This window comes from Lissotriton helveticus, chromosome 4_1, assembly GCF_964261635.1.
Source record: "Lissotriton helveticus chromosome 4_1, aLisHel1.1, whole genome shotgun sequence".
In the NCBI taxonomy this organism is placed as follows: Eukaryota; Metazoa; Chordata; class Amphibia; order Caudata; family Salamandridae; genus Lissotriton; species Lissotriton helveticus.
In genome coordinates, this window is record NC_136063.1 from 401,828,316 (window position 1) to 401,854,866 (window position 26,551).

Consider the following 26,551-nt stretch of genomic DNA (forward strand, 5'->3'; position numbering starts at 1 on the left):
TTAGGGTAAAACCCGTGCATTATAAGTGCTGATGTTTTTCTGCTTCAACAAGTGAACTAGCCTCTCTTAGAAGGGTGGATTTTATTTGGGAAAAAGGTATTGTCACTTCACAATCTTCAAATTAAGGAAGAACAGCAGATATGTCCAATTCAAGGCACTAGGCCCAAAAAAGTCCAATGTAATGAGACCGCTCATTTTCATTTTATTGCTGAAGTTGTGTTTCTGAGAACTGATCCTCTCACAGGTCCTATTTATAGTTTAAATTTCTTTATTGTAGTTATAACATACAGTGATGGCTTGATGGCCTGTAAACCACAGGCTGCGAAGAATACATTTGTAGAGTAACCCCATAGCTCCCCCCATCTTCCCAAACCCGGACCCGGGCCCCGCTTAAAAGTAAATAAAAACATGCCCCGGTCTCCACATCCCTCCCCGAATTAGCGTCCTTAAGTATGTGCTGTTTGGTCTCCGTCAGGCGAAATAGGTGTAAGTATTTAGGGCATGTGAGTTCGCGAAATTCTGTCAAGAGGTTTAAGAAGGGGTTCCAGAGCTAAGGGAATAATAAGTCTTGAATCATTAGTGTGAGGGTGATTCACTCTATCCCCGTTATGTACCACAGTCTGTGTAGCCATCCTTGATGAATGGGAATGTGCTCGGTACCCCAATACACTAGTATATTCAGAGCAACTGCCTGTAGTGCTAGCCCAATCTTTCTGCCTCTGCTGGACTTTAATGGGAAGGTAAGTGTGCGTCTGTCCTTAAGAACCTGTGCTTAGTGCGCAACTAGTTTCTGGCATTCCCATAGTATATGTAGTGGTGTGCCAGGAGATCCACATTGGCACCAGCAGTTGGGTGATCTAGATAGCATGTGTTTGTGTAGTCTGTTGGGGGTGAGATACCAATGGTATGATCTTAGTTCCTGATTCAATGCCTTAGTCATTACGGCCTGTCTGTTGAGCACAGTTGTGGATCTTACCATTCTTTCGGAGATAACTCCTGACCAATCTTCGACTCCTTTCGCTTTTGACCTGGGGGTTTGGTGGTTTTGCTCTCCTGGCTTAGGAGCCTTTACAGATGGATGACAAGACGTGTGCTTGCCGTGCTAAAAAACAGCCAGCGTTTAAATGGGGTAAGGCGCCCCTGGACTAGTTGTGGGTTGCATCACCCAGTGACAAATCTGGGTGTAATGCCAGCGCTCACCTTCAGGGAGTCTGTGCTCTTGGCAAAGAGATTTGAACGGGAGAGGACCCGTGTCGAACATGTGCCCACCGATCTGTATCCTGTATGGTTCCAGCAGTGGAACGCTGGGTCAGTTAGGGTCGGTGTAAAATAGTGATTCCCTACTATGTGTCAGGGGGAGGGGAAGGAAGTGATATTCCTTCGTGTCGCCACCCTATCTTATATTACTAGTGCTGGTTTGGTGATTGAGAAGATATATAAATTGGGGTCAGTACGTTTTAATGGAGGAAGGGTATCCTCCATAGGGTTGCCCTGCAGGCACCCTTTCCATAAAGATCCAATGTTTTTCCGACTCTGCGCATGACCACTCCACAAAGATTCTTTAAAAAAAAAATAATAATTATTATTCAATTCATAGCATTTATAACCATTGCAAATCACACGTAAATCAAAAACCCAAGTGCTGTAGAGGCATTACCAATAGCGTAAGCAGTCAAAAAAATAGACCATCTAAAAACAGTTTCAAAGCGACATTTCCATATGTTGTATCATGGGCTGCCAAATATTTCCCCCTAATTGCTTTTTCCTCAGCAATTTAATACGATACAAATTAAATTCCAGATAAAACACAGTATAAAACTTTGCTCGCTACATTTCGGATGATGGCGCCTCTGATTTCAACCACATCGAGGCAATACATAGTCGAGCAACAGCCATAGCCATAAAAATAAAATATCGGACTGAATACCAAGCCTGCTTATCTTCCCTGTCTTTACACACCCCAATAACCTCTCTCTAGATATCGAGACATTAGCACTCGTCGTTTGAGACAGAAATTGTGCAATACTTAAAAGAAATTGTCTCAGCACGATGCAATCAAAAAATATATGTACAATATCTGCTACCTCCGACTGACACCTAAAACATTTTCCATCATGAACATCACCCCACTTCATCAATTTAGCAGGTGTATAATATAAATTAAACAAGGTTATATAGTGTTGGGTGCGTAAATGTGCGGTCAAAATAACTTTGCTCGCCATGTCAATTGATTCTTGCACAAATGAACCAGAGTTACCAAGTCTAACCTGCCATTACATATCTTGAATCTGTTGTCTGGCTGCTTTGCCAATAATATATCATACAAAGTCCAAATCTTGCCCCTTTTTATCGGAGCTTCTAGAAGTTCATTAGCTAAAATAGGTAGTGATCTACAGTGCTTATAAGTAAAGTCCCGTATCTGTAAATATTTAAAGAAATCGTTCTTGGATATTACATATTGTTCAGCTAATTCCACAAAGGAAACAATTGTCCCCGCACTGTAGATATCCCCTAAACGGCGAATCCCCTTATCTCTCCATGTCGTCATCTTTACTTCCCAAAATATCGACGGGAATATTTCTGTGGAGTGAAGAGGAGTATAATAACTGATTCGATTTAAGGATATAATTTTACGTATCCATTTCCTCCACAAATATTCTTAGTTGGGTGGCCTGGTAGTACCAGTGACGGTTCGGAAGCCCCAAATAGCCCTCCAGTTGGGTCCTATAAGCTAGGTTTCTTCGGAGTCGGGGGTGCCTGTCGGCCCAGACGTAGCGATTTAGATCGACCTGCAGGGAACGTAGAGAGCCCGGTGGTGGTTCAATTGGCAGGACCTGGAATAGATACAAGAACCGAGGTAGAATTGCCATTTGCACTGCAGCTATCCTCCCAAGCCATGAGCAAGAGTTGTTCCTCTAGAGACTAAGGTCGAAGCATACTTGACGGATCAGTACCCCCCGACCACTGCCTTTAATGCATCTCATTTGATGGAAATGGCAGTAACCGGGTTGTCATTGATGGCTATAGCTCTAGTGATTTGATCTACACACTCGGGTCTTTGCAAGAGACTACCTCTCAGGTTCCATGTTTTGGGATTAATGCTATGTTTTGGGATTTCAATTGTAACTACTACGGCCGCATGGTCAGTCAGGGATCGGGGTTCAATAATGACTCCTTGTACCCGAGAGGTAAGTTTGTGTGAGCCCAGGAAATAATTTAACCTGGAGTATGTTTGATGCTTGAATGAGTAATATGTGTAATCTCTGGTCTGTGTGTGGGTGTTCCTCCAGACATCGGCTAGCCCCATGTTTTCTAGCCTGTCTGCTTCCCCCTTTGGATAGGGCATCTGGCCATGTCTTTGTGCAGATTTAACCAGATCATTTTCGAAGACTAGATTTAAGTCGCCCCCCACCAGGACTGAGCAGTTTTGGGTCCCCATGATCTGTCACCGCCTGACGTTGGAATATTTATTGCCCTTCTTTAGGTGAGTATAGAGAGGCTATTGTCATAGTTCTAGAGACCATTTGTAGTGAGTATGCTAACATTCTCCCGCTTAGTTCGGCCTCTCTGGATAGTACTTTGCCCCTAAAGTGTCGGGAGACCACGATGGCCAATCCTGCTGTTTTGTTCAAAAGAGGGAAATGTTTGGAGCAGAGCCTATGCTTGTCGTGAGGGAGAAGGTGTGTCTCCTGTAGTAGGCAAATGTGTGCCCCTGAATGCTCCAGGTATGATAAGATAGAGCTTCTTTTCAGGGGATGATTAAGGCCTTTAAAATTTAGTGTGAGAACTCTCAATTGGTCTGACATGGGCACAGGGGTGACATTTTTCACAAAGGCCATCCAGGAAGTCATGTGGAAAACTTCAGTGATATGCATTGCTTTAGGGGACAATGAGATCAAAGGCTCATGTAGGTAATTCCCAGGTCCAACCAAAAGAAAGAACTAAGTGCCCGAACTTGCTGCAAAAAACAACAAGAAGTTGAAACTGGCATGAGTAAATGTAAAGTCCACTTCTAGTAAGCCCATTTTTGTTCACAAGTTGGGCTTCATGGGTGTGCCCCCCCTCCCTGCCTTCCCTCCCCTAAAAAAAAAAAGCTAAAGCAGTGTGAGAAGGCAGAGGTGGAAAAGAGAATACGGGCAGAGAGGAGGGTAAGACCCCCAAAGGTAAGCCCTGGGTAGTTCACGGTGTTGCCGTCCTTGAGGACGCTCTGGATAGTGAGTCTGTGACTTCCTGCTTTCCTCTGGCTATTGTGTAAGGGTCTGGGCGATGCTCGCCCGGGGAGGCTCTGGCATCCCCGTCCCCGGTTCCTCATACTGTCTGATTCCTTTTTCTCGCTCCGCATAGGCACAGATGGGTCTCCCTTCAAGGCCAGTGTGCAGCGTGCTTCCCCCCAATGATCGAATTTGGTGTAGTTTCCCTTCATGGCAGAAGATTATGCGAAAGGGATGACCCCATGAGTAGCTTACTCCTGCTGCACGTAGGTGCTCGGTGATAGGGCGGAAGGCTGTACGCTTCTGGAGGATCATGGCTGCAAAGCCTTGATATGAAGGACCAGATGGTAGCCTTGAATATAGTAAGAGATGTTTATCTCCGGCCCGCTGTAGGATGCGCTCCTTCAAGGGGAAATGATGTATTCACGTGAGGATATCAGGCGGTGGGGCTTTGGGCGAGTGCTTGGGGCCCACTCTCTGCGTTCTGTCGAGCTTAATGTCCACTTCAGAGGTAGCCTCCAAGATGGATCTGAAGAGTTCCTTCACGAAGGAGGTGACTTCTGATCCTTCAGCCCCAGATGGGACCCCTCGTATGCGGATGTTATCACAACATGATCTGTTCTCCAAATCTTCTGTGTCGGCTTGGAGGACCATGTGCTGCTCCCAGAGTCGAAGTATTGCTTGTTGGAGTTGCCCTTTTCTTCCTTCCTGCTTGTTTCATGGTCTTCCAGCGTGGAGACTCTCTCCCCTAGGTCACACTGGGTTTCTTTCAGTTCCTGTGTGAACTCCTTCCTGAAGATTTTCACGCACCAAGACAAATCGCGATTCCAGATAGGGATAAGTGATCGGCTCATCTGGGACCCCAGCGCCAGATGGCCCTTCAAGGGGCGGCTTCGAAAGTGTATCACCCCCCGGTCCTTCTGTTGACTTTAAAAACATGTCCTTAAGGTTGCGAACCTTCCCCCCCCCCCTGTAGCTGTAAGTTCCTACTCACGTTTCTGCAGGAACGTCACACAAATGATAAGATGGAAATTAAATGAAAAATGAAATGAAAAAGGGATTTATAAAGCGCATGGCTGCCCGGGAGCGTCCCAGCGCTAGTGAGAGTGCTAGCAGAAGTGGGAAGAGAGGTTATGGGAACAGCCAAGTTTTAAGAAGCTTGCGAAACGTAAAATGGTTGGGTTCGGCGTGCAGGGACTGAGGGAGGGAGTTCCACAGCTTAGGGGCATTATAGGAGAAAAGACGGCCTCCTGTGCGGGTCCTCTTGATTCTGGGTATGGCGGCCAGATGAAGGTGGGCAGACCGCAGATTTCTGGCAACAGTATGGGGTTTAATCATGTTGCTAAGGATAGGGGGGCCCTTGCCGTGGAGAATTTTATGAGTAGTGCATTGGGTCTTGAAATGTACTCTCTCCTGAATGGGGAGCCAATGGGGAGCTTTCAGTGCAGGTTTTGCCGAGCTCCTATTGTTTGTACCGGTTAAGAGTCTAGCTGCAGAATTTTGGTTGACCTGTAGCTTGGCGATGACTTTCTTGGGGGCCCCTAGGAAGAGGGCATTACAATAATCTAGTCTGGGTAGTAAAAGACCCTGAATAAGGAGTTTCCTGGAGTCTGGGGTAAGAAGGGGAGGATTTTGCGGGTCGTCCGAAGGATGCCATAGCATACGCCCGCAGTCTTCCTGGCTTGAGTGTTGAACGATAGTTCCTGGTCATGCCAGATTCCCAGGCTCTTGATGTCCTTTTTGGGTGTTGGTACGGGTCCCACACAGGGTGGCCAAAGAGTAATGGGCAGTGGGAGAGATTGGTGGCCCAGCATGAGAATCTCAGTTTTGTCACTATTCAGTTTGAGATGTGAGCTGTCCATTCAATGGGATATGTCTTGCAGGCAAGAATGCAGGTTGCTGGGTGAAAGGCCCTGCTGGCTCAGGGAGACAACGAGCTGGGTGTCGTCAGCGTAAGTCACCAATTTTACCCCATGGGGGGGTGACTATTTTATCCAAGGGGGACATGTAAACATTGAATAATGTAGGGCTCAAGGAGGAGCCCTGGGGAACTCCACAGTGTACAGGCATCACGCGAGATCTAGAGGTTCCCTCAAGTACTTGGAAGGATCGGTTAAGCAGGAAGGATTTAAGCCAGGATAGGACGGACCCCGAGATTCTAATATCCTTGAGCTGAAGATCCACTACATTCATCTGATCACCTGCTGTACCCAACGTGGTCAAAGTACAAAGAGTAACCAGGGGAAGAAGGGAGTAAACAAGGAGGGAAAAACACTATGGTCCCACGTCGCACCCCAGTCTGTATGGAATTAGAGCTTCAAAAAGGATGTTCTTTAGAAAAGAAAGGAAAAGAACAGGAGAAGAGATGAGTTACACAGAGTAATCCTAATGCTGTAGTTACTATTCTTGTTATTGGATATGGTATCTACCTTTAGAGTTCCCTTCTTCAATGTGAACTGATAACTGGGGTGAATGGTAGAACATAAACATCTAAACACAAAAGGAGACAAATAAAGAAACATAAACTGACATCCCGTTTTTGGTGGGAAATGCATGCTCCGTAATGTGATAATATTGCCTACCTATTATAAAGCTGGGGCGGCTATAAGGAGAATCTTGATACTGGCTAAATAAAACACAACTGTTAGGTGCCCCTTACTTCTGGAAACCTCAGACGAAAGAAAACTAAGACCTCTACAAATCATGGTCTTAACCAAATTAGCATTTTAGGGATTTCATATGCATCCGAAATTACATAACAAAAAACTGTGGCTGCCAACATAGAGAGTAACTTCTTACTCTCATTACATTCGAAAACAAGCCTCATTATGGGGATCAGAGGCGAAAAGAAACAATGTTTGAAACACGGGCTATTAATCTCCTACTACAAAATAGATGATGCAGGATTTGCGGCTAGGCGCCAGGAAACAAAGGAGGCGGTGCCAGTGGACGCCGCAACGAGAGAGCAGCAGGAAACGAGGAAACCCCGAGTGCCAGTGGACGCTATCACGAGGGTGAAGCTGGAGGCAGGAAGACTCGACGATACACCGACCCGGATGCACTGGAGAAGATCCGGAAACGGATGGAAGCCGACCCGAATGGTAAAACGCAAAGCGTTCTTCGGGGGTGGCAAGCTTTTGAGTTCTGGAACTGCTTGCCTGCGAATGCTCCAGTGTTGGTACAAGCCGCGTCTGCAGTTCGCTAGCGGCTTGTGTCCTGCAGACATGACAGTAACCACCATATTTGTGGATAGACGGGATTCCAGGAAACAATCTGAAAGGGATTTATCGAGATGTTACAAGTGCCTGTTGTGGGCGCGAGGGTTGGCCCCGGTGCCTGGAATTTAATTCTCTGCAGGTTTGATCCAGGTCTCTGCAGTGGGGCAGGCTGTGCTCTCGAGTTGCCCCACCCAATGCTTGTTGCTTGACCCAGTCGCTGCCACCGACCCGGGCACGCACCCAACGTGACCAGCTCTGCTGTTGCACTTTAAATGTTCGTAGGGCTCGTTGGGGGTTACTAGCGGGAGGGGATCCTCTGCAGCTGCCTGTATGTACTGCATTGCTCTGATCATGAATCTTTCAGATCAGTGGGGGATGGCTTGTTTCCCTTCACTAGGGACCAGCGTAGTATGCTTTTATTTTGGTTCCCTCCCACAGCAACCAGAGTCAAGATTAAGGGGCCATTTAGGTTCATGTACAGTGGGTTCTCCGTGCTACAATGCTTAAATCATTGGCGCAATTCTTCCCAGCTGGGGCGGCCCTCTGGAGGTCCTAGTAATGCTTTAGCAGGTATGCCCTGCTGCTTAGTCGGGAGGGGGGCGTGGCCCTGGGCTTGAGGGAGATGACAATGTAATGGTATCTCGCCATGGGTTATTGTTCATGCATTAATGTAGTGAGCTTCGTGGTGCAACATTTTGTTGATGTTGTGACCTTAGATTTGACTTCACTGTAATGTATATATCTTGATGCGAAGTAAGACACTAATATAAAGATAACTGATAAGACTCCAATATTGAGCATAATTAATTTATAAAACTTCCATAAATGTGTTTTTTTACCATTGTTAATGGCAAAACTGTAACTTTTTAAAACTGTTTCTTTTGAAGCTTTGCCTGATAGCTCTGCTCTGTAATGGAGGCAGTACTTAATTATTTCTGGTCTGTAATGAGGGCAGTACTTAATTATTTCATCAGCTGCCCTAGTGTGGTGTTTATCCTTCGGTAGGCATAGATATTTTTAATGCCTCTCATTTGGGCTTCATGAAATTAATTGAAATTGTTACTTACAGGAGATAATCGGCATAACTGAGCATGGCATTTACTCTTGCACCAGTAAATTCAGCAACTCTGCTGTTCACGTTCAGATTTAGGAATTCTACTATTATATCTGATAAAAATATAAACTAGTCAGTGTTAAGTGTAGGAATTTGACTTTAATGTTATAATCCAGCATAACAAATGAATATAAGGCACTTTACCTCTTTGTTTGGTGAAATTGCACTTATGACCAATGTATTTTGAAGAAACTCTAATAAAGACTCTTCCCCACCCCCTTCCAAAAAAAGTGTAGTAATTTGACCACCATGCCAGTAGTAAGCATTTAGCACCATTGACAGATTGCACCTGAACCTTTAATTGTATGGTATCCAGTGGTCCATTTCACCTCATTTTGTGCATGTTGACCCCCATGAAAAACAATGAAAAAGAGTAGTCCATATGTTATTTCAGATGTTATGGGAGAATGATAGAACTCCTCTTACTGCCCTCCTCCTATTAAGGTTCTGTTTATCTGTTAACTTCCCTGCAGCTTGTCAGCCCACCTAAATGTTTTCATTTAGTGAGAAATGTGCTACAGTACCTAAGTAAAAATGTACGAATGTTTGAATTTTTTTGCTGTTCACATAAATCTGATATGCAAGTTCTCTACTGTCCATTGGTGCCTCAGAGTAAAAATAATCAAAAAATTGCTCTTTGTACAGGCACAAGTCGTTTTACAAGGAAAATCCAGAAGTGTGATAATTCGAGAACTTCAGAGAACTAATCTTGATGTAAATCTAGCAGTAAACAATTTGTTAAGTCGAGATGATGAAGATGGAGATGATGGTGATGACACAGCAAGTGAATCCTATTTGCCAGGAGGTTTGTGTATCCTTCCACTTAATTGCTTTCATAGTAGGATATTTGTACTCCTCCATTTCTGTATAAACCTATAAATTAACCTAATTGTGAATCGGTTAATATTTATAAATAACTGCTGTGCAAGTCAACTTTTTCAATTGATGGTTAAAATAAATGCTAAACACGTGCACAGGATACAACATTTAAATGATTTATACATATTAAGAATACACAATCCCTATTTGCATCACTTTTTTAAATAGGATGACCAATAACATGTCTAGTGGAATGACCAATGGTATTTGCAGTTTGCCACTTTGTAAATCCAGCAAGGATTTTAAATGTGATAAATGCTGTTTTTCTAGAGAAACAATGTAATTTCTAACCCAGCTGCATCCTTGAGTGATAATAAATGCATGCGTTGTGTCTTTTGGCAATTATGTTTTACTTGATTGGTTGATCACTTATGATCCTTGTGTTTATAGAGGATCTAATGTCTCTGCTGGACGCTGACATTCATTCTGCTCACCCCAGTGTCATTATTGATGCTGATGCTATGTTTTCAGAAGATATTAGCTACTTTGGTTATCCCTCCTTCCGGCGTTCTTCACTTTCCAGGATAGGTTCATCCCGAGGTAATTCTGCATCTTTCTTTTAATGAGTGCCTTGCCTTGCAGAGGGCTAGTGCTGAGGTTTCTAGAACTAACTGCAGCTTGCTGGTTTTGCATTAAATTTGTGTATGCCAATGTGTTTGCTCATGGCTTTGCTGAACATAGATGTAGACTCAATGCATTAGCCTTGCTTTTTGAATAAACAATACTGTTGTGAAATGTATTTAATTGGTATGTTGTATATGTGTTCAATTTAAATTCTGCATCCAGAGATGTTTCTAAATTATCAGTGTTTAACTAAGGTCATTTAATTTCTAGTGACACGTTTTATTTAGAATAAGTCCTTCTAGTTGCAGAATAAGTTTAGTTTATGGGACTGGATGTTTTTAACTTGTTTGAAATACATGTAGTGAGCATTTTAGCTTTAGGTCACTGGTTCAGTTGTTGCCCATAGTATGGATTTTGGTAAAGGATAATGTTCTGGAAGTTTACTGCCTCTTCAGCCAGGGAGCACAATAGAACTATTTCGTACATTAATTTCTATCAACTGACTTACGGATATCTTGTGTTTATCCGAGTAACATACTATCCCATTAAATTATTACCAGTCTTCTCATTAAAGAAGAATGTTGAATACATTTGAGCAGTGTTTTCATCTCTGTTCTTTAACCCAAACGGCACTAAAATCCGTGTGGTACTGTAGCAGAAGATGAGATGCAAAGATTGACATTGATTTATTCAGCGACTTACCTAAATGTAGGTAGTCTCTGCAGGGAATCACAATGCTGTGCAGTGTCAAAAGGTACATTGGTCTTCCTCACCTTGTAGATCAGTGTTGATAGAGGAGACTTGGTTCGGAGTGCTAGATATGCTCATTTTATTATCATCCAATATGTGTGTATGTACACGCACAAATGTGTGTATGGTTATTATGTGCCATTTTAAAACTGAAAAAATGTGCACAACTTGCAGCACATAAACATCACAGCACCATTCATCTGACTGTATGACAAGTTACAAATTTTCACCAAACCATTTTAGAAATAGTTGATTGGCCGAAAAAGTAGACATAGCCTTTTTTATTTGGTGGAACTATTGTTTTTATATTGTCATAAAATGGCGTCCTAAATATCTGTCCAGTCTATATAGCTTAATTTACAATTATTCTTAAATTTGCCCTCTAAAATGGTTAAACTTTGACCCATTTATCAGTGAGACAGACCAAATATTCAGTTTTGACATTGAAATATATTGACTTAGTTAGTACTACTTACCACTTTACTTCTGCTACTACTTCCTACCGTTTAAACTTGAAACCTTGCAGTCTTTGAATTTGAATTTTGTGTTTTAAGTTTAATCTTCAGCATTTGATTAAGTACTCTTTTGCAGTGTATAGCATTTATACTTGGGTTCTGTGTTACGCTATAGCTAGGGGTGACTCAAACTAGTCACATAGCTAAAGTGGTAACCAGTTTTTCAGTTAGAAATCTATTTTAGTTAAAGATTTCCAAGGGTACACCTTTATCCTAAATTTGTTTTCTTACATAGATGCTTCTTCTGATACTGTTTATGTTGCCTGAATCGGAGTTACCTCGTTTGATTAAGTATATGGAATGTTACTCTCATAGCAACACTCTTGGTCCTATCGTATAAAGCTCAACCCCTTCCTCTTACATCTTTAATACAATATGAAGTACACTGTACAGCGGGAGAAGTCGGGGGAAACAAATAGCCCACAGTTCTTTTTTATTTTAGCCTCCTAATGTGAAGCGTATTGGCATCCTACTTTGTAAAAGTGTAAGGTTGAGTACTAAAAGTACGCGACAACCAGCCAGGTTTCAAGCAGTGAGATATTAGAGCCTAGTCTACTGGTTCCTCACCCGCCCAGTGGAAGAAACACATGTTGGCCATATCCTGTACACCAACATTTCTGGCCATCCGATTCTGCATACCCTGAAGCAGAGGCCGTAAGCCTTGGACACTCAAGCATGTAGGCTTAACCACCATGAATGAACTTGAAAGTGTTGCCAAATGGTACACTTTCTCAGTCATTTATATACATGCAGTAGTAATGGCAAAAAACGAATTGAATGGATCTCTCATAAAGTTGAAACTACACCGAACTTAGAAGAAATAAGAAAAATATGTGATTTGGTCTTTATTCGTTTAACTCCTGGAGCTAAAATTTGGATAAAACGAGAGCCAAGCTGAATTTGTTTTCAGTTCGACTCTGTTACTAAGAGTCTCAATTAAACATGTTCTGACTGCAAATATGTATCATGGCATGCCCAGCAGAGTAGTGCAGTATGCATCTTTATGGTACAGAAAAGCCTCATCTTAACAAAATACATGTAGATGTTGGCACTGCTTCAGTCATAAACGTTGCTTTGCCATCCGTTTTAAGAAATCTGGCGTCTGAAAGAAATAAGCTGCACAAGCAGAAACTATTTTCTAGTTCTTTGGTTTGTATAGCGCAGCTCTACTCTCATTGGTATTAAATTTCTTTACTATTCAAAACACATTCCTTCATAAAATGCATGTGCCTATATACATTTTGTTTGGGAAGATGTGAAATTAATGGGCATGTATTTATTCAGCGCACAGCTTACCTATACATGTGCCCGAGCATTGAGAGAAAGGGCTACATCATACAAGCAAAATGCAAATACTGAACATTTATCCAGGTCTTAAGGGCTTTCTTAAAGAGCAACATATGGCCTGTGTTCTGCATAAAGTTAACAGGAGTGTGCTCCATAATTTGGCCGACTTTACCGTGAAAGTGCTGCTGCCATATCGAATCCAGTTAAATGTAGGTATAAACAGAAAAGAAGCATCGTGGACTGGAGTATGCGACCGTATATAGCATGTGAACCTGTTTCTGGGATACAGTGGTAAATGTGATAAAATGCTCTGAATGTGGCAGAGAGATTTTAAAGCAATCCTTTTTGCCACCACTGGGAGCCAATGCAGTGGAAGATTCATGCCAAGGAACGTAAGAGCAAGTTTGACTGCTCTATTTTAAATGTGTTGGAGCTTCTTTAAGTAGCCCAAAGGTACACCCAAAAAGAGGGAACTACAGTAGTCCAAAGTCTAAAAATGGTCGCCTGTACAACTACGTGGCAAACTGCCACTGGATGAGTGGCAGATTTGTTCTAAGTATCAAACAATAAGTAGCATGTGGACGACGGGGATTGACTTGCCTTGGTAAAGAGAGTAGACTTCACGTAGAAACCCAGGTTTCTCACTGGTCTCAACTGATCAGGAGACACAGACCAAGATGGAGGCTAGAAATTGTATGGAAAGGGTTCTATAGGTAGACTTTGAAACCAGAGCACCTCTGTTTTGTCAGAATTAAACTTTTATGCGTTTGAGCTCAACTAGGAAGTAACAGCAGACATCCAGTGCTTAATTTGTAAAAAAGGATTGCCAGAGCCGTAGTCATTCTGAGAGTCCACTCCTGCTGGTAATAAGCACAGCACTGCCAACGCTGCTAAATGCTTGTACCAGCATTATCTACGTGCTTGAGTAATCTTTTTTTAAAGGAACACTGCATTGATAAATTCAGCATGAGAATAGACTCACAACACCACTGTACCGTGTAATCCCATAATAGGTGCTGTTATTTATAAATAACTGCCAGTGCAGAGCACCTAAAAACACCAGCATAAATTAAGCACTGCATACATATATGGATAGAGAGGGTGAATGCAGACCCATCGTGCTCTGTGGGGATTATTGAGTATCTCCTCTAAATGTATGCAGCTGAGCTCAAAAGATCTAATTGATTTTGCCAGAGGACAAATATGTATATTAAACTGGATAGAGCTCAGCAACAAACCCTGATAGACTTTCTGATGCAATTGTGAGATATAAGGAGAAGGTATAGATCTTGACTCCTATCCGTTAGACAGGTGTTGCTCAAAAAGTGAGCTGATTTGCCAATGATGGCAACAAGTGAGGTGATCCGCCAATGCTGGCTCTGACATTCTGGACAAACGAATAGAATGTGACACTTTGTCGAAGGCAGACAAATCAAGTAGCACTAAAGCCACCTGATTTTCCTTGTCCGCCAACAGACTCCGTTCATCCAGGACAGACAGAGCAGTGTCTGTTCTGTGTTCAGGTCGGAACAATCTCAAGAATCTGGTTTTGTTCAAGAAAAACAGATTTACTCCTCATGCTTCTTCAAACTTTTCATTGCAAGAAGGAGTTGAGAAAGTATTCTAAAGTTGAATAGGGAAGAATTATCTACATAATTTTTTTTTTTTTTAATGAGGGAGCGATGTGTCAGTCTGGCTGGACTGAGGTGTTAGCTAAATAGCTGTTGCAGGCCTCCGGCAAAGGGTATTCAAGTTCAGAGTTGGCTGCTATCCACAAATTAGGTGGAATAAGATCCAGCGGCGAGCCTGATGAAATAGACCAGGCAATCGAGTTAAACATATTCCAGATCAAGTGGTACAAAATGATCCAAATATAGAGCTATCGATACATCGCTAATCCCAGCGACCCCACTGGGAAAGCATAGTATAATATCGCAATTAATGACCAAGCTCACATTAAAAGGCCTGGATTGAGGCACACTGTGAACCTGGAGTGGGAAATAAACGAATGCATTCTCACCTGACAGCCTGTTCTGCGTCTTAGATCCTAATGAATTGCAGATGGTTACAATTGTTTTCCTGAAATAGGTTAGAGATGTTTTCTGCTAATACCCGTAAATGCTCAGCAGCCGCTAAAGCATACTTTGCGGTGGAACCGGATCGTACTAATATAAAGATTTCTTCAGAAGCATTTTCAGTTGCTAGGCTCTTACTAGCATAGTATACAGCTTTAGCTGTAATTAACAAGCATGTATAGTGATTTAAGGACTTTTTAAACTCCGAGTTGGCGGAAGTGAAGTAGTCCGTATGCCAGATTTTGTCAAGTCTATTATGACGTTCTTGGTCTCTTTTTAGGGAGGGATTGTACCAAGGGGTCAAATGCCTTACTCATGTAGTGCGTTCTTCTTTAAAGGCAGCACTGCATTTAGGGCTGCATCAACTCACTGGACATAATTATGTAGTCATTGGTTGCGGAATCCACTGTAAGAGCCCTATCAGTTGTGATGAGTGAGTGAGCGAAATCCGCAGTAGCTGGCCTTCCCCAGGGATAGACAACTGTCATGGTGGGGTTTATGCTGCTCAAACTATTTCTTTCTTTTTGTTTAATTTTGTAGAGAACTTGTTCAGATAGTGATCAGACCACACCTTGGGGATAATTTCCCAACAGAGCAGTCTCTGTGGGCCAAATATTGGTCCCAACGCATAACCTTTCTGGCGGGTGGGCCTCAAAACACTCTGCAAAATCTCTGGGGAGGCCTTCCCAGAATACATTATTTAGATGTCAGTTGACTAATTGGAGGCTGTACCCAGATATTAAAAAATTAAACAGATACAGCGAACGTGAAAGGTCTAGGAAAGAATCTAAAATGGAACCCACAAGAGTGGGAGGGTAGTCGTATAAAACACCACTCACTGAGACAGAGAATGCAATTGAGAACCCCAGGACCTCTACAGTGGAAAATTCCATTGGGGAGAATTCTGAGTATTCAGCATGTGCTATGATAGCAATTCCAACCCCACGTTTATTAGGTCATTGGAGATGAAGCATAGTGACCATATTAAGACGGGTTGCCACAATGTCTGGCAAAGAGGAATTAGAGAACATTGTTCCGGTCAAAAATAGAACTTCGAGCCCCACTTGCCAGAGTACCTAAAAAATCTCAGTTGCATGTTTTACATTGGAACAGATGTTAATTAAAGCACAATTTTTATTGCCCGTTAAGAGGGGCTATCTACTTAGAGGTGTGAGATCCACCTAAAGGTCCTCATTCTTGTTTCTTCACCCATAACAACGCTCTTAGTCACTTATTATCCTTCTGGGCGATGGTGAAAGGGTGTCCTCTAATGAAATATTTGTTTGATAATGCCTAAGGGCTTTACATGCTTTTCTAGCCCACATAATATAGTTGAACTAATGGTCCTGGCCACCAGGCATTTGAGATAACAAGTTAAGGTTTGAAATGGTGCATTTATTCTAACCAACAGGTAGGGTCTCAAGATAAGCAAAATGTTCTCCCAACTAAAACCTTATTCCATGAACAGAAATGCTTTACTCTGTTATGAGATATAAGCCCAGAAAAGAGTAACTTGAAGATGTTAGGTTTGTACAAGCACACTTTCTTCCGCTGACTCTTATTCCTCTTTGCAGAGCTTCTTTTAACTTGCCGCTTAGTCTGGCAAATAGTTTTCATATGCTGGTTGCTCAGCTACATGACCGTGTAAAGAAAGGTTTAGTAAATAGTGTTTGTTGACTATTCAACTTATAGTTTTAGATATCAACTCTTTAAGATTATTTAGCTGTTGTATCTGCATCTGGTAATAATGCTGGTTGTTTTTAAGGGATTTTCCCTTCATGATACTTTCTACTTGGTCTTCTCTCTCTTTTATTAATTATATATATATTTTTTTTACAAGTAGTATGTTGCTATGCTGTTATTGTTTGCATTTCTGACCAGGAGATCCAAATTAGAATGGCTTATTCTCAAAAACTGGTGCTTTTCTATGAAGGCAGGATTCATACCTGTTGCAAGGTGAAAGTATAATATGGTATTGCAGGGGTGCCTTACCATGTAATACTAGCACAATATATAAAGATGGACCCCGGGTACTCTCTTGTGCACCTTCTCTCGGGCCTGGTAGAGTGGCAAAGAGCAGACAAGCAACTTAGAGGAACGTTTGTTAAGCATTTCGCATCACCAACATGGACGATAAGCAATTGCCCGGACTCGAGAAATCCGAAACTAATTTATTAAAATACTTTTTATATATTTTAAGACACCAAAACGAAGTTTATTCATACCCGATAACCGGAGTTAAGTTTTCAAGCCTGAATTCAACACTGGGCATTCTAAAACATAAACATACTGGTCAATGGGAAAAACACATAGGTTCCTTAGAGAGTGATTTTAATGGAACCCACACAGAGTTGATGTCTTGGGGGTCCCATGTACCAGTTCACAACTGCTAGCACAAATTTACCTAGCTCAGGGCGGGTGGGGTTGCAGAGGTGTACTTTAGCTGTCAGAGCTGTCAATCAGGCTTGCGGTTTTTAAATGGCTACCTTATCAAAAAGGTACATGTGGGGCGAGGTGCGTGAAACCCTTTGGATCTTAAGCACGGAGCTGGCATTGGACCTAGAGCCTCTAGGCAGATTGGAACGACCTATCCTGGAGGACTTGAGTGCAGAGGTTCTTCTGACTATCCAGGGTGCTGATCAGGATCCTTGGCAACTGGTGCTGCAGGCGTGCCAAGAGGGCAAAAACAAATGCAGGATCTTTATGATGGAGCCACAGGAGTGATTGGTCGTTTGTGCAAGTAGATCCTTTCTATTGAAGGGTGGACTAAAGCATGTTTCCGGTCTGACCACCATCAAGCCTTGGTACCCGCGAGTACTACAGTTCAGGATATCTTCAAGAGGACCAGTGGAACGTTGGTAGAAAGCAGAGCCTTGCTGAGGGTTGGAACTGCAGTTTCCAGAAGCCACCCACAGAGTGACTTTTGAGCAGCCACACCGGATGGGACGGTGGAAAGTACTTCAAGGTCGTGGTTTTAGCGGTTTTTGCCTGCCAAGATCAGGGGGCGAGTTCTCCTAGCCCAAGGGAGTTCTTGTAAAGTCTGAAGTTTGCAGAGGGGTTCACCTTTCTTTTCCGGCCTCTTGCTTTGGTTGAGTCAAAATCTTCTGGGGCAGGGTGGCTTCCACAAGTGCAGATCTTAGCTTTGTGGAGTCCTGCCTGGTTATGGAAACTGGTCTCTTCTTGGTATCACATAGAATCTGAGGTTCTGTTGTCCGTGTGCCCCTTAAATTCTGGATTTTGGCGATGTTAATGTGTGTGAGGACTGGTAGCCCTTGGGCCCCTAGCTCTGCGGCTAATCCATCCTGGTAGTACCTACATCTGATGGGTGTATGTCACTAAACTAGTCCGAACCTGCTTTTTAGACTAAATTCAAGATGGCCAAAACCATCCTCTGCTGTACACTTCAGCCGTAACACCCTTGAGTTGTGGTCAGCCTTGTGGAAGTGTATGCCTCCTGAGTGGCCGACTTCAGTAGTAGTTCAAGTAAACATACATTTTTGGCAGTAGTAAAGATGGCAAGACTATTTTACAAATACTGTAGAGTTGATTGTGACTGTTGTGAGGGTGTGCCGATATTAAATAAGGAAATAAATGGGGGGATTCTCTAGAATGAAAGTCTGTGTGCAGAAAATGTGTAAGCAGGGAGGAGATCAAGAAATGGTAAACAGGCCTAAAACACATGGTTTGAAGGCCTAATTGGGGGGGGGGGTCAGCTTTATTTAAGGTATTGACATTAAGTCTGACCAATGACGAAAGGAATGGAGAAAAGGTCAATACAGTGTAGCCATTAACTAAAGGATGGAATAGTATATGCTTGAAAGGTACTTTTTGTTGAAAAAAGTCTTAAACACTAGTGAAAAGGTAGAGATGGAGAGGAGCAAGCAAACCGGGGACTAAGTTTGAGTGATTTAATACGTAGAGAAGAAAATAGGACCAGAAGAATCTTAGAAAATGAGAAATTATATTTACCCTTAGACCCTTTAGTTAGAACAACAATCGAATAGATAACCTTTAATTGTCTTAATGTATGTTGGAAGATGACTTTACATTGTGTTTGTTTTGTATTTGCTAGCATCCAGCATAGGTTAATGATAATTACCTGCAGTACTTTTGAGCTATTGTGAAAGGTAATTATTTCAGGTTGAAGTGATATTTGCCGAATATAAAATTCCTTTATTTAATCTGATTCCAATGCAATGTAAAGCACTGATTTTGGATGAGATGATTTGTTATGAAAGGTTAGGTTTACCCCAACACGTCTCAATTTAATCTGTTTAATGATTACTTTTTAACAGGGCCACTGGAATTATGCGTCAGTGGAGGACCAAACTATGTGTCAGGTTTGACTAAATTATGCAGCAATTAAAGGCAAACTAAGCAGCAAGGAGAGACAAAGCAGAATATTGTGATCCAAGACCAATTATACAACTCATTCTGTAGGGTCATGTAGCTATTTTTACATTTTAACACATTGATTGAAAAAGAGATCCCATTGCTATTAAAAACATATAGGTTTCTTAAATCAACTTTCGGCAGATCTATTCAAATTGGTATATGCAACCAATTAATAATTGTCTTGTGGATGTCCTGAAACTCCATCTTATGAACACTGCCTACTGCCCATTCATTTTTCCATAGCCAAATTGTGTAAAATTTACTATGCAGAAAACAAGTATACATGCACTTCATCTTTTCTTTGCTTCCCAAGTTTGTTCTAAAACATGTCTTTAGTTTCCGTTATGCCATGTTGCCATAACGTAGGCCCTCTGGAAGAACAGTCTAGTATGTTTGATTAATAATACACTTATCTCACTAGGACATTTAATCATTCAATGCATTAGATCGTCAGAAAGAAGGGTCGCATAATTGCTCTGAAGTATCAGTGGCCTATTGAAGTAACTTGCTTTGAGAGCTGGTACTGAAAAATGTGTGTGAATTCGTACACTGAGCAGTTTGTCGCCAAAGAAGGAATCTTTCTGTCCACCGTTTGGATTATATTTAAGTTTTTTTTGTTTGTTTCATGTTGCTGACCAAAACTCTTCTAAAGTCGATTGTTTATATTATCTGGGCAAAAATGGTTAACTGATTTCATTTTTTGTCTGTTAATCTGCTAATTATGCAGGATACTTCACCATGAGATATGCGCAGCCAGCCAATATTTAATCTGGAAACAGTCCATGTTGTCTGTTTTTTCTACTGACCTTACTTGAGTATGGTAGACCGTAAACATATTTTATGGAAACAGTTTGCTTTGCAAGCATTTACCCAACATCTGCTTCCAGGCAGACATAGATGCATACATTAGGTCAGATCAGGAACCCCTAAAGACCATCTTGTCTTTTCATTAGCACACTTGCTTTGCATTTCCCTAGCATGGTATCCAACCTGTTTTAAAAAAATGTTTTTTATGGCTGCACGTCGTAGGCCACGCTTAATACATTAGCTTTAGCAATATACTTGAAACCAGAAAATAAATGCCTAGTGTTGGTTTAAAATACAAGATTAAGAGTTATGAAGGGTCACTGTGCTTAGTTTACAATTAAGACATGCACCGATTAATACTTTAATAGTTGCATGGTTACTTTCCAGTATTGCATATTTTAGTATATTGTGCACACATACACTGGCAGCTTATTGCTTCAAAGATAACGGGTTAGAATACATTATTAGGGATAATATATTTTGTCTGAAAGGGAGAGTTCAGTTATTGGTGTAGCTCATGAAAATGTTTTCGTGAGATTTTTAGAAAGACCGCAAGTTATGGGAGTCCAATCTCCTTGTGCTAGGCTTTTGATTCATTGTGTTCGATACTTTTCTGCCCCTTTCAGTGTTCTGTTAAATAGATGGAACTTCTTAGTGCCGCCTTCCTTTCTGCTCTGTATGTTTGTTTAGGTAGATGGGGTAGTCTGAGATGGATAGCTGTCTGATAATTGCAGGAGCCAATGAAAGACTTTGGAAAGATACTTTTGTACTACTTTGAAGCATTGGCTGCTGTACTGAATGAAGCTGCATTTTGAGCTATGATTGTAGTGTGAAGGAAGTGTGGAACGCAACTGAAAACTCGTATGTTTGCTTCGTTAAAGGACGTTTATTCATTCTGGTTTTATTTTGAACATAAATATCGTATTCAAAAGGATTCTTTTTAAACCAAAGTAATTGACAAAATTAAGCTGTGAAAATTCGGTCTGGTAAAGAACTTCTGCTGAGTGAGCCATTATGAACATAAGGCTCTAGTATTTGTTTCAATCATACGATTATAGTAATCCAGTTTTTGTTTTATTAGTTAGATTCGTCTAGCTTTAACCGTTTCAAAAGTTTCTCTATTATATTGACGTTAAATCTTTGTGGATATTATCTTTTAACTGCATTTTTTAAAATATGTAGGCGTGCTACAGACGACGTGATAAACTTCTATAATTAAATTGAATCACTTAAGAATCCTCTTCGAGTTTTTATAAACATAACTTTATCTCAGCTGTTGGTAATTCTTCTTTTCGCAATGGGGCTGAGGCTCGGAAAAATAGTGTGATTATTTCATTTTTTAATTCTTCATGAGTCCACATAAGATTCTCTTCCGATAATAAAGTAAGACCGTAAAATGCATTTATTTTTATAATTAAATGAGTTTAGTGTGGGCACAAGTTTTGTACGTGGGTACACATTTCATTTGACAAACGTGTCTATTGCTTAACTGAGTTGAGTATTAAGCGTTGTTTTTCTTTTATCAATCTTCTCAAGGTAAAATGTTTGATATGTTTAACTTCACCTCTCTAATAAAAACTCTTGACTTATTTAAAGCAAACTAGTTGTGAAAGCAGTTTCTACTAATAATTGGCAAAGCAATGGCAGTTTTTGCAGTGTATAAAGTTTAAAATCAGCTGTTAAACTGCATAACAGACCAAGAATAATTAAATACCAATTTCTCTCTAAAACTGCTAGAAATGGGCACATCTCGAACGAATTTTATTAAAAGTAATTTGCCCACCTACTAATGCTCATTTCCAGTTCTTAAAAAGCATTGGCACATAGACTTGAAACAGTTGGCTCTTAAATGTTGAGTGAGCGATTTTTGTATACAGAGCAATGTGCTAAATATGCAAGTAGATTTAATTGCTGCTGGTTGCTTCGTTAAGGGTCTTTACTAGAGAGTGGCTTACTTTTATCCCACTGGTGTGACCCAATTGCATACCAGTTCTCCTTCTTCCCTTAGAGAGAGATTCTGAGCTCTTGCGTGAACGAGAGTCTGTTCTACGCTTACGTGAACGAAGGTGGCTTGACGGTGCATCATTCGATAATGAAAGGGGTTCTACAAGCAAAGAAGGTGAGCCAAACTTGGATAAGAAGACCATTCCCATCCAGAGCCCGGTGTCCTTGGGAGAAGAACTACAGTGGTGGCCTGAAAAGGTATGTAGTCATGCAGTTAATGATGATGCACCACACAGAAATGTAAACCTTTTCCCCTCAAGGACATATTAATTATTAGCAAAATTTTACACACTTTATTCTCTTATTATGTCAACATGATCTTATTATTTTACACAAAAAAACAAGCAGCGATTGTTTTTTAAGGCCATTTACAGCATGTATAATTTATGGACCATTGGTTTTCATACTTTTAATTACACTATTCAAAAAATTGGCTAAAGGTACAGTGAGTTATTGTGAAGGCATTTCCTGCTAGTTAAACAACTAGTATTAAAAATTGAGAAAGGCAGCTCTCACATAATCAGCATGGATATTGGTTACACATGCTGCATTTCTTCAGAATTAAACTGTTTTTCTCAACGGGCTCCCCGTTTCACATGAAGCAGGCTTTAACTAATAAACTGATTGATAAGAAGTTAACCAGTTTGTTAGTTGTATTGTTGCATTACAGCATTTATATAGTGCTTACTACCCCTATGTGGGGCACTGAAGCGCTTACGACATGGGTAGCAAGCTATGCCATGTAGGGTGTGTAGTTGGAACATGTTTTTGTTTTGCGATCCTATGTCAGTGAATACCACCAAGATGTGATTGTTGTGTTATGGAATACTGCTAGGTGATTGATAAAGTGAGAGAGAGAGAGAGAGAGAGACGTGCAGTTTTATGGTTTCCAGTGTTATGTTGATTCTTATGATTATAGTCTCCTAAGCTCGTTACTGTTCTGGGTTGTCTAATCTGTAGTTGTGTGTAGTTGTCCTGACCTGGTACGGCTGCAGGAGGAGACATGTGGAGAGATTTGCCGGTATAGCCATTTTTACAATCCTAGGAGTGTCCTTATCCGATGTAAAGAAGCTATTAAAGTGTATAGATATTTGGGAACTGCATTTGTGGAGTAGATTAAGATCATCTGAGTTGTCCAGCAGTGTGTGACTGATGTCTTCAGTTATTCCATGCCTGTTAATGTCTGTACAGTACTGGTGATGGAAAACCCTCGTAGCAGATATGTCTTGTGTGTGTATATATGCGGTATAAATTATAATTGGCTGCTGACTGTTATTATGGCCGTAGTTTTATTGTGCGCCTTAAGTGTTCTACACAAAATTACACAACTATATAATGTACACTACTGTTGGCCTGGTTTTGCTGATCTATTGCTTCCAATAGGGATTATATATATTTTATTAAAAACATAAGTTGAGACCTGGTGTTTCCAGCAGGAAAATTTAATTATTCACCTGTTTCATACTTCTCACATCTAGCTTCTGGCCAGAAAAGTAGAAATTATGAGTTTTCCCCATGGTGATGACCAGGGCTTCCTCCGTCACCTAATCTACAGCGTCCCAGGCATTCACTCCATTTTTGGGCTGTTTTTGTATTTTATTTGGGGGAGGATTCAGAGGGTGATAACAACTGAATGGTGAACATAGGCTGGGTGAGGTCATATAATAATGGTTACATAAAGTTTGACAATTTCTAGGTTTGAAGCAGTCTTATTTTTAGGCTCTGGAAACCATGTCATTAATTCTGCATCAAGTGTCACTAGAGCTCTCTGTACATAGATGCTCTGGGTGTGCAGCCAGTTTTCGCTGCTAGACCATCTTGAAGAGAACTTTCATCTCTCCCTTTTAAGAGCCAATATGGAAACTCGAATTTTCGTGGATGCCAAGGACCACCTCAAAGTTGCACATGTGATGGAGGCACCACATCAGAACTAATGCAACTCTAGTTCCTGAGCCCATTAGGTACGATGCAGCATATCTTTGGAAAGCACATGATCTCATCACACACTCTTGCCCCCAGGTCCACAAATTCAGGGTGACACCTGGGAAGCTCTTCATTTGCATTGTGGAATATGGTGGCTGACATTTGCCAGTGGTCCCAGATGATTTTCGTGCCAACCTATAACGGGTCATTCTGAATAGACAAGATGCAGCAAAATGTGATTAGGTCAGGCCTGTACACTACCGACTGGGTACGGTAGTTTGTACCAGTGTTGTGCTTCGGCGCTACACCTGGACGGCTATTTTCATATCCCCGTCCTGTAGTCCCAAAGACACTGCCTGCGGCTCTAAGAAGGCAACTGGCCTTTTCTATTCTCCGTGCTCCATTTTTGGCTTTAATAGTGCCTCTCAGGTGTTCACGAAAGTGCTGATGATGGGTGCTGCTCATCTACTGAGGTTGGGAATTACCAGTCTTTCCCTACCTCGATGACTGGTTGTTGAAGGTGGGCTTGCCACACACAGGCATGGACCACCTCCAGAAGACCAGTCTCTTGACATCTCTGGGACTCTCCATTAATATCTCCTTCACAGAGTCTCCCTTTAAATGGTGCCATCCTGGATATGGTGCTCTATAAGTCCAAGACATTTGGGCTAGGAGTCTGATGTTTCAACCCTTGACCTCGATCTCAGAGTGTCTGAGTCTTGGCTGGGTCTTTAGGCCATCTCCATTATTGTATAGCACCTGTAAGGGCCTTTAAATGCCATGGCGGACGAACACAGCTGGCTTTGCCTAGCACATTGATTCTTAACCTGTGGTCCGGGGACCTCTGGGGGTCCGCAAAATCACAGAAAATATATAATCGATTTAAAGAAGTCCATGTAGATACAGATGAAAAATGTGTGTTTGATTAATGCTTGCTCCCTTAATTTTGTGCAGGATCTCCTGTCTCGACAGTAGAACAAGGTCCTGCATATGAGCCTGAACAACTTATACCACCTTCTTTGGCAACTGAGCAGCAAAAGTTGACTGCCTTCGATCTCCCTCCTGAAGCAGTGCATGTGATTTTGGCAGCCAGGCCTCACTCTACTATGACCATCTATGCAGGACTCTTGTTTGGAGTTTGGTGTACTTCCTGGCACATCCAACCGTTACAGGCCCAGTTATCTAACTTTCCTCTCTTCTTGTCTCTAGCCTAACAAGGCTTTGCTGTGGCAACAGTTAAAGGTTATTTTGTGTCCCTATCAAACTTTCTGCCTTTTCAGAGTAGCCTTCCTTGTTTAAATCACCTGATGTGATGTTTTTTTAAAGGTCTGGTCCATATGTTTCAGCGAAAAACCCTATGTGATGTCCTTGTGGGACCTCAATGTGGTTCTCACCTTCTTGATGTGCACCCCATTTGAGCTGATGCACAGCTGTCCTCTGAGCTTGCTCAGATTTAAAATGGTGTTTCTCATTGCAATCACATCAGGTCGTTGCATGAACAAGCGGCAAGTCCTTCAGTCCAGCAAGCATACACCACCTTCTTTTCTGAGAAGTTGGTGCCAAGGACGTGTTCCACCCAAAAGTTGTTACTCCTTTACACGTCGGACAGAACAACAATTTACTTACCTTCGGTAATGCTCATTCTTGGTGATACTATATCTAACTGTATATTCCTCACTCACCCTCCATCCTTTCCATTCTATGGAGTGGACTCCTCTGGTCCATACTAAAAAGATTCCAATTAGAGATCTGAACACTGGCATAATCTAATTACTAGAGCTCCCCGTCTGACAGTGCAGACAGCTATCCGAAAGAAACTCATGTTGACATGTGGAGGTGTTGGTTATATGGTCGTCTTCCAGGGTGTAAGAGACCCTAAGCAAAGCTGCACAACACCACTTCCCAGCAGGCTAGTATTTTGCTGTGAAATCCCTGTATCCAGTCTGGAGCCTGAAGGTATTGACAAGGTGAATCTGCTGTTTAGATTGAGTATCCACCAGGAGGAGCGTTACCAATGCGAATTAACTTATTTGTTTGGGCTGAGCAACTATGTGCTCAGAACTGGCCTGGACACTATTGACTAAATCAGCAAAGCTATTGACACCAATGTCATGCTGAGATAGCACAACCTGGATGTTTTTTAAATTGAGTGTTCTGGAGTCATGCATGTGTCCCTAATGGACTTGCCCTTCGGCTGTGGGCTCTTTGGAGAAAAGACTAGTTTGGCTTAGCATTTCATGTATAGTTGCACCACTGCATGGTCTTTGATGCTGACTAAACAGTTTCCCTACCAATATACAAAATTGAGAGGATATTTCAGGAAGCTAGCTTACGGGCAACAGCGGCTCTGTCAACCTGTGCTGCTGCAACCAGTCCAGTACTATGACATTGCTCCAGCAGAAGTAATTTAACCAGAAGGAAGAACAAACCTCCAATTCCTCCTCTCCTGCTTCATCAGCTGCCAAGCTGGTTTAGTTTGCCCTCTCAGGCTCGTGCCTTGCTATTTAGGCAGAATACAGTATGTCTTCCCCAGTTATGTATCAAAACATATCAGACCGGTGGTCTTACAGATTGTTCAAAGGGACTAAGTCCTGACCTTCGTTTCCTTCCCATCCCACCGTCTTCCAACACTGGAGTGTCTTTCAGAAGAGCACTCTGTAATTCTAATGAAGCAAGCTAGCCTTCTCCTGTCCAAGGGTGCAATCAAATGGGTGTTGGACTATAGGAAGGGAGGAAGATACTGCTCTGGTAAATTCCTCCGGGAGCCCTCTGTCATAAGTGGACCTCTGACTGCTCAATGTCTTTCTGA

At 41.8% G+C, this 26,551-nt stretch overlaps 1 protein-coding gene across 19 annotated transcripts in view; it reads left to right on the forward strand.

The window, feature by feature from the left end:
- UBR5 (ubiquitin protein ligase E3 component n-recognin 5) overlaps positions 1–26,551 on the forward strand; it is a 2,132,574-nt gene that overhangs the window by 251,171 nt on the left and 1,854,852 nt on the right. For 8 of the 19 annotated variants that reach the window (XM_078686928.1, XM_078686930.1, XM_078686931.1 and 5 more), the window contains 3 exons: positions 9,189–9,348; positions 9,813–9,962; positions 21,824–22,017. In XM_078686928.1, the coding sequence (XP_078543054.1) occupies positions 9,189–9,348; positions 9,813–9,962; positions 21,824–22,017 (504 nt within the window). Of the gene's footprint in view, positions 1–9,188; positions 9,349–9,812; positions 9,963–21,805; positions 22,018–26,551 lie in introns of all 19 variants that reach the window. The other 11 variants (XM_078686916.1, XM_078686920.1, XM_078686919.1 and 8 more) reach the window with 2 other exon arrangements.